Source organism: Gymnodraco acuticeps, unplaced genomic scaffold (assembly GCF_902827175.1).
Source record: "Gymnodraco acuticeps unplaced genomic scaffold, fGymAcu1.1, whole genome shotgun sequence".
In the NCBI taxonomy this organism is placed as follows: Eukaryota; Metazoa; Chordata; class Actinopteri; order Perciformes; family Bathydraconidae; genus Gymnodraco; species Gymnodraco acuticeps.
In genome coordinates, this window is record NW_022992011.1 from 32878 (window position 1) to 42500 (window position 9623).

At 37.5% G+C, this 9623-nt stretch overlaps 1 protein-coding gene across 1 annotated transcript in view; it reads right to left on the bottom strand.

The window, feature by feature from the left end:
- Positions 1–3440: 3440 nt before the first annotated feature.
- Positions 3441–9623, bottom strand: part of stradb (STE20 related adaptor beta) — a 14355-nt gene continuing 8172 nt past the window's right edge. The window contains exons 9-12 of the mRNA XM_034201392.1: positions 6681–6785; positions 6023–6279; positions 4552–4594; positions 3441–4467 (exon numbers count right to left, since the gene is read on the bottom strand). Of these exons, the coding sequence (XP_034057283.1) occupies positions 4312–4467; positions 4552–4594; positions 6023–6279; positions 6681–6785 (561 nt within the window). The 3' untranslated portion in view covers positions 3441–4311. The remainder of the gene's footprint in view (positions 4468–4551; positions 4595–6022; positions 6280–6680; positions 6786–9623) is intronic.

Sequence of the window (9623 nt, forward strand, 5' to 3'; positions counted from 1 at the left end):
TAGGCCTTATTAGGCCCGGCTCACTTTAATGCTGCGCTTCCATTACAGTTTAGGAACTGGGGCAGTAACTATAGTAACGCAGTGTAGGCGGAGCCGTGACGTCATCTTCAATGAGAGCCCCAGAAAAACAACACAGCCTTTAGCTGCTAGCACTCAGAGCTCACAGCTCTTCATATCTGTTCAGAAACTAGACAAAAGTTAAACAAGTACAAACCACAGACTGCCTGTGTCATGGCGAATACAGTCGCTGCTTTATTTATGTCTGTATAGGCCGTTGTTGTGAGTGTGGACGGTCGGCGCATATATAACGTTAGCTTAGCCAAGCTCCATTTAGAAAAACACGCATTTTAAAAGGTGTTTCGCCTGCCGTCTGTCTGCAGACTCGTCAAAGCATTAATTCATGGTTTTTACTAACCGGTATCAGTATGTTGTTACTTCGGCATCATTTTGAAACGTGTATTACAATTAAATCACGGTCAAATATGTTCATGTTGTTGTAGTTGTAGCCCCTTGCCAGCGATTCTCTCAGTTTAGCATACTCAGCCTGGTTGTTCCTGGCCCTAGAACCACGATTTTATGGGGCCAGAAAAACTGTGAATTAGGACCCCCTAGCCGGTACTAGGCCAAGTGGAAACGCAACCAAAAACGGGCCCCGCACGGCTCGGCACGCTTAAAGCTACCCACGCCGTTGTGCTGCTCCTACAGTAGTTTGGAGAGTGTATCCTACCCCTCACACCAGATACTGACTGGTTTTCGGACCCTCCCAATAAAGCAAAACTGCACGTTTCAGAGTGGCCTTTTATTGTGGCCAGCCTAAGGCACACCTGTGCAATAATCCTGCTGTCTAATCAGCATCTTGATATGCCACACCTGTGAGGTGGGATGGATTATCTCGGCAAAGGAGAAGTGCTCACGATCACAGATTTTTTCAGATTTGTGAACAATATTTGAGAGAAATGGTTATTTTGTGTTTATAGAAAATGTTTTAGATCTTTGAGTTCATCTCATGAAGAATGGGAACAAAAACAAAAGTGTTGCGTTTATATTTTTGTTCAGTGTATTTTATTTGTTGAGTACAAATAAGTGTTTCTTGCTTCTTTCATTTACAAAAACATTATTTTAATCACCTTAATGTTGCAGCTGGTAAAGGAGGAGCTAATTTAAATTACATTTTGTATACTGTTGGGTAGCTTATGAAATTCACCATGGGATCAATAACGCTTTTATCTTAACCCTCTGGAGTCGGTGGACACGACTCCAGAGGGTTAACCTATAATAATACATGATAAAATATGTCTTGATTATATTTTGTAGTGTTCTGAATCTTAGAAGTATGTCTTTAGCATCTGAATAGAGCATCACAATGTGCCTCTCACACTTGACCACACCCCAAACTAATGGCACACACATTTCAGGGTATTGTTTTGTTATGAATGCTTAGTAAACAGTTTTAAGAAGCCATGGTATTAAATCCAACTAACTGTGAATTTATTTTTAAAAAATAAGGAACGTCCGGTGGCTGCAGAATCAACCCCCGGTGGCACCAGCAGTGAAACCTCGACCAGCACCACCGAGGAGTCCTTCCACTTTGATGCTGAGCCCTGCACTCCCCTGGCAGAATCCACCATCTGCACCGCACCGCTCAGAGGCCGAGCACACTCGGCACTCGAAGGCCTCCGGCGAAGCGCAGGAGGAGTCCGTACAGTACAGTGCCTAAGTAAATGAGATACTGTCTACCGCTGTTCATTTACCTATTGTGAGTCGCCTCGGATAAAAGCGTCACATGGAAATGTAGCAAGAAGTGGCCATTATTACATCACTACATTGCTGACTCTAATAAACGACACTGTGATCATCAGATGCAGGTCTATTAACTGATGTTGTAGCATGTCTGCACTTTATGTGCTCATTTCATCATTCATGTATTTTATATTCTACTCAAACTGAATCAAACCATAAACAAGGTGGCCTGTTGGGATTACTATATATATAATATCTGCATTATTTTATGCTTTGCTGTTCCACCAAGTCATCAACACATTTGCCAGAGACATTATATTAGATGCTTTCCAATTTGACGAGAGAAGCAATATGTTTCACTATGTCCCTTGAATTATCCCTTTCACAACCCAACTCTAAGGTGGTATCTGTCCACATGACCATGCGAGTCCAACACTGGAAAGTGGATTTCATTCTCAGTAAAAACTGGATGTTTTGCAATCACATCAGTCTTAAAATGTTTCCATGATTCGGATCTGTGTTTTCTACTTCTGTGCGTCGCATAAGTCCCATATATGTTTGTCATGAAATCCCATCCATCAAAAGCACATTCTATAGATTCGTGTGGGAATTGATGTTGAAAATACTCTTTTGTATTAGGATAAAATGAGTCACACATTTTACATGTTAAAGACTGCACAACTTCACATTCGTCAGTGTCCTGCAAATTGTGGGATCTATACAAGTGTGTTCGCAGGCCACTCCATGTCTTAAAGGAGCAAGGGCAGCTTAACTAGACATTGAGAGATATATATATTTTAATACTTTTATTTAGATTTCTCTAAATCTTTTATGCAATGTCCCTTTTTTACAGGAATCTCAACAGAAAAAGACTGATACATTTATAATGTTAAATAAAACGAAAAACAGACAGTTAAGAATGATATATTAATTATACTTATGTCTCCAGTATGATAGCTGGCAAACTAATTAAATCTGTGTTCCCTACTGGACTATAGGGGAAGCCACAAGATGGTCTTTTAATTAATCAAAGAAAAAGACTCACCAGCCAATTTGTAAACTTGTGACCAAACCAAACAACTTCCACATAACAGAAAGCGACCACAGTAAATCATAACAATACTCAGAACTTCTATAAGTTGCAACAAAAACACTGCAGTGCTGCACAGATCACCCACTGCCATCCATGCAGCTCACAGGAGAAGGAAGAGAGACTGCAGCCTTCCTCAGGTCCTTTATGGAGGCCCTGATTGGGGATTGGGAGCACCTGAGGGAGAGGCTGCACCTGGAGGGAGACAATCAGGGGGAGAGGGAGACACACACCCACACCGGCACGTAACACTATCTCTCACTTATTCTAAACATGTACTTAACCTACTTAAAGTGGAGAAAGAAGTGGAAAAATGTGTTTTTTTTGTGTAAATAAATGCCATAAATATACACTAATGTTTTATAGCAAACAATAGGTACACTGTAACTCCTGCATCACTGTTTTTCTATCATTTTATGACCATTTACTGAAGAAATAGAGCTGCAAAATCAGCAAAAAATGCATTTAATTCAACTTGAATGACTTGAATTTGTCAATACTGGCAAATTCTTATTTGTATCATTAAGTTGAGATCAGTTAAAACATATTATATCATGTGTTTGTGTCCTAAGAGAGGATGTATGAATGGAAAACAAATAAGTCAAGAAAATCAAAGTTTGCATATTCATATTTATATATAATTTATAACTATACGTGTATATAAGGCTCATACTACCATGGTCGATAAGTTCTGTAAATCACAGTTCTCATACACAGTACACTCAATCACAGTTACAAATAGATCAGATGATCAGAACAGAAAGGCATTGTTGGATAAGTAAGTTACAAAATAATCTTCTGGTGAATCACCGACAATAAGGGCTGGGAAGACTTCTCTACAGTGTCTATGGATAACCCATTAAGACATCACATATATTCTATTGCTACGTTTTTACAGGCAAGATTGCACTAAGAAATGAGTGTTAATACAATAAACAATGTGCATACATGTTCAAGAGTAGCAGAAACATATTTGAAAATGTACCCATGGAAGCACTTTTATGCAAATGTAAGATTGATGTTTCTCTCTTGCTGTTGTAATGTCCTATTACGTACCTCTGTATTCACTATTCACAGTCTGAATACATATTGCATCTAACCTCGGATACTCAGACATACAGGGGTTATTTTCTAAGTACCTATTAGGATATAACACCATAACAACAACATACTGTTTAGTATAACTGTAGTATCAAAGTTGCCTTTTAATCTCAGAGGAAGTGCGTGATTGTAAGTCAACAAATTAGTCTTCTGTCCTGTGACATGTTGACAGTTCATTGATGATCCAGCACTTTCACAGTAATGTCACCATATCAGACAAACGTATCTAAAAAACGACATACTTTAAAAAAGGCTCAGCGAGTAGGGATGATAATACAAAATCAAAGCACAGTAGAATTTGGCCTCGTTGCTTTTGCTTTGATTGTCCTTTCGTTTGGCTTTTTCTAGTCAGAATTTTTTTTTTAGATCACTTTTTGGAGTTAGGAAAAGTCCCAAACAGCCTCCGTAGTTTCGGGGGATGAAGGAGGATGGCATGAGGAGGCGGAGGGGCAAGACACTGGAGGATCATCAGGACTGGAGAAGGGCACTGCTGGATACATTAGATTCAGGAAAGTCTCTCTGGTGTGCCTCTTCACCTGGAAAAGAAAAGACGCATTTGCTCAAAACGATGGCATTTAGGGTTTCCAGCTGAGAGGAGCAGACATGTTTAATAAAGTCACCTGTTTGAAGAAGGCGTGGGTCAAAAGGGAAGATGCAGACGGCCTATGGGAGATAGAGAAAAAAGTCATTTGCGTGTCTGCAATGATATCAGATTCATTCATCAAGTAAAGCTGGTCCTTTAAGGTTATTTGTACATTTTAAGACAAAGAGGCAATTCAAAGTGCTTCACATAGGCATTTAACACATCATTAAAAACAAACGATAAAATAATGGTTAGATATTAATTATTAATGCCATAAATTAAAATTATTTCTCCAGTGTGATAGCTGTGAAAACAGAAGTTCTATCCATTTCTCACTTATTCTAAGAATGTACTTAACCCACTAAGTGGAGAAAGAAGCGAAAAAAGGTGGTTTCTTGTATAAATAAATACAAGTCAGGGATAATGTGCAGCGACGCGGTCATTATGGGGAAAAGAACACCGACAGGCTGATCAGGAGCCCGACGCCAAGCGGAGGGATCTAGATCGGCATGAAGGTGTTATTATCCCGCTTATTACACGGCCACATTCTCAACAAAGTAACGACATGACTCCCAATATTAATGTAAATGCTTTTATGGATTTAGAAAATGATTTTATTGATTTAAAAAATAGTTGTATTGATTTAAATTGACATGCATCCGCTAAGAAAAATAGTCCGTTGTTACCGTTTGAACTAACGTAGCAACGGCAGGAACTGCTTGCGTTTTTGAGGAGCTTTTTGATTACAGATTTGAAAACATCGCTGCTTGCTTTAAAAATAGCACAATTCATGATGTCAAACCTTGGAAAGTATCTAGATATCTCTGCCCTGATGCCAAAGGAACTATGTCTGGGCCGCTGCTTAAAAAGGAGGGTTTCTGCCCGTTACTTCTCCGATGTTTTCCTGTCTTGTCAGTTAGAAACTGTATACAGTTAAATCGAACGGAGTTAGCCTATTTGTGCAGATGTGAGCGTCCTTAACAACGGTCAATAAATCCTTGACAGCGGTCTGTCTGGATTAACAACGTGTCACGTGTTCTGAATTGACCAATCAGAGTCGACTATTCAACTAAACCATGTAATAATAGGTCATGTCTAACACCTGCATCACTGTTTTTCTATCATCTTATGACTATGTGCTGAGGAAATGGAGCTGCAAAATCTGCGAAAAATCCTTTAATTAAACTTGAATTACTTAAATTTGATATTATATCAAGCGATAGAACTATTAACGAAGCACTTTTATACTAATAAAGGGCTGGCTTATCTAAAGCCAGTTGAGTAGCACTTGAAATGTTTGGCTCTATGAAACCTGATGTACTTTATGATTCTGTTTTCTTCAAGGTTGTGTCTTCCTGGTCGAATGTACTTATTGTAAGTCGCTTTGAATAAAAGCGTCAGCTAAATGTAATGTAATATCATGTGTTTGTGTTCTAAGATAGTTGATCAGGACTTCTGAATGAGTTGTGGTTGTCTTATAGATTTTTTTAACAGATTCTTTAGCTAACCTTCGGTCCGGCTGCTGCTGAAGACAAAGCTGAACCAGATTGTGCAAAGTGGCCGAGTGGTTTTTGGGTGCGGGGCTCTGTGGTCGTTCGGTGGGAGGAGCGGTGGCGCTGTGGGTCATACTACCCGTTGCGACACTTTCCCCGATTCCAGAGTCAACGCCGGATCGAGACACTTTCAGACCCCCCAGTTCACTCAGTGGGAACGGAGCCACGTCTAAAAGACAACAGTGGGAACCGCGAAGCTTCTGGAGCAGCATCTGCACAATCAAAGGTAAGGTAAGGTACGTTTATTTATATAGCATATTCAAAGTGCTTAATACGTTTTTATAGGAAAGATTGCACCAAGAAATTACTGTAAATACAATGTAAGGAAACACTTTTATGCAAATTGAGTGTTGTACTTTTATTGATGTCTTAATGTGTGGAATTGTACAAATGTGTCTGTTGATATATGTATATACATATTTGTATTTTTTATTCCTCTGGATTGTGGGAAACGGTATTTAGATCTCTCTGTCTGGACACACAAACTGAAAGATTGACAATAAAGTTGACTTTGACATATTTACTCTGTTATTTCATCCCAATCTGCACTACAATCCTGTATTTTTCCGTACCTAATGCACAGATATTTTCTTCTTGGAAGTGTTTTTATTACCTGGGTGGGGGGCATGTCCTGGAAAGGCACCCTGCCGCTCACCAGCTCACAAGCAACGATACCTAAACTGTATATATCCGACTTCACTCCGTAACCGTGCAGGTCCTACTGAGGGCAACAGCATGAGGAGAGAGAGACAGATGCATTACAAAAAGATAGAAAGATAAATGCTTTTATTTACGACATGGAAAATGTAGGCATCCAGTAGCTTAATAAACACTCAGGAAAACACTTTAGTTTCTTTTTGAGATATGCATTGCCATTATTAATGATATGCTAACTAAAGACTTACAATGTAATGCTTTATTTAAGACATCCAGTTTTAAATAGCTTATTAAACGCAACACTCAGGAAAACACTACTTCTTACATGTTGAACACAAATACCTGTATTTTCTACTTCTTACATGTTGAACTCAAATACCTGTACTTTCTACTTCTTACATGTTGAACTCAAATACCTGTACTTTCTACTTCTTACATGTTGAACCCAAATACCTGTACTTTCTACTTCTTACATGTTGAACTCAAATACCTGTACTTTCTACTTCTTACATGTTGAACTCAAATACCTGTACTTTCTACTTCTTACATGTTGAACTCAAATACCTGTACTTTCTACTTCTCACATGTTGAACACAAATACCTGTACTTTCTACTTCTTACATGTTGAACTCAAATACCTGTACTTTCTACTTCTTACATGTTGAACTCAAATACCAGTACTTTCTACTTCTTACATGTTGAACCCAAATACCTGTACTTTCTACTTCTTACATGTTGAACCCAAATACCTGTACTTTCTACTTCTCACATGTTGAACTCAAATATCTGTACTTTCTACTTCTTACATGTTGAACTCAAATACCTGTACTTTCTACTTCTTACATGTTGAACTCAAATACCTGTACTTTCTACTTCTTACATGTTGAACTCAAATACTTGTACTTTCTACTTCTTACATGTTGAACTCAAATATCTGTACTTTCTACTTCTTACATGTTGAACTCAAATACCTGTACTTTCTACTTCTTACATGTTGAACTCAAATACCTGTACTTTCTACTTCTTACATGTTGAACTCAAATACTTGTACTTTCTACTTCTTACATGTTGAACTCAAATATCTGTACTTTCTACTTCTTACATGTTGAACTCAAATACCTGTACTTTCTACTTCTTACATGTTGAACTCAAATACCTGTACTTTCTACTTCTTACATGTTGAACTCAAATATCTGTACTTTCTACTTCTTACATGTTGAACTCAAATACCTGTACTTTCTACTTCTTACATGTTGAACTCAAATACCTGTACTTTCTACTTCTTACATGTTGAACTCAAATACTTGTACTTTCTACTTCTTACATGTTGAACTCAAATATCTGTACTTTCTACTTCTTACATGTTGAACCCAAATACCTGTACTTTCTACTTCTTACATGTTGAACTCAAATACCTGTACTTTCTACTTCTTACATGTTGAACCCAAATACCTGTACTTTCTACTTCTTACATGTTGAACTCAAATACCTGTACTTTCTACTTCTTACATGTTGAACTCAAATACCTGTACTTTCTACTTCTTACATGTTGAACCCAAATACCTGTACTTTCTACTTCTTACATGTTGAACTCAAATACCTGTACTTTCTACTTCTTACATGTTGAACTCAAATACCTGTACTTTCTACTTCTTACATGTTGAACTCAAATACCTGTACTTTCTACTTCTTACATGTTGAACACAAATACCTGTACTTTCTACTTCTTACATGTTGAACCCAAATACCTGTACTTTCTACTTCTCTCATGTTGAACACAAATACCTGTACTTTCTACTTCTTACATATTGAACACAAATACCTGTACTTTCTACTTCTTACATGTTGAACCCAAATACCTGTACTTTCTACTTCTTACATGTTGAACCCAAATACCTGTACTTTCTACTTCTCTCATGTTGAACACAAATACCTGTACTTTCTACTTATTACATGTTGAACACAAATACCTGTACTTTCTACTTCTCACATGTTGAACACAAATACCTGTACTTTCTACTTCTTACATGTTGAACACAAATACCTGTACTTTCTACTTATTACATGTTGAACACAAATACCTGTACTTTCTACTTCTCACATGTTGAACACAAATACCTGTACTTTCTACTTCTTACATGTTGAACACAAATACCTGTACTTTCTACTTCTTACATGTTGAACACAAATACCTGTACTTTCTACTTCTTACATATTGAACACAAATACCTGTACTTTCTACTTCTTACATGTTGAACCCAAATACCTGTACTTTCTACTTCTTACATGTTGAACCCAAATACCTGTACTTTCTACTTCTCTCATGTTGAACACAAATACCTGTACTTTCTACTTATTACATGTTGAACACAAATACCTGTACTTTCTACTTCTCACATGTTGAACACAAATACCTGTACTTTCTACTTCTTACATGTTGAACACAAATACCTGTACTTTCTACTTCTTACATGTTGAACTCAAATACCTGTACTTTCTACTTCTTACATGTTGAACTCAAATACCTGTACTTTCTACTTCTTACATGTTGAACTCAAATACCTGTACTTTCTACTTCTTACATGTTGAACTCAAATACCTGTACTTTCTACTTCTTACATGTTGAACTCAAATACCTGTACTTTCTACTTCTCACATGTTGAACTCAAATACCTGTACTTTCTACTTCTTACATGTTGAACTCAAATACCTGTACTTTCTACTTCTTACATGTTGAACTCAAATACCTGTACTTTCTACTTCTTACATGTTGAACTCAAATACCTGTACTTTCTACTTCTTACATGTTGAACCCAAATACCTGTACTTTCTACTTCTTACATGTTGAACTCAAATACCTGTACTTTCTACTTCTTACATGTTGAACTCAAATACCTGT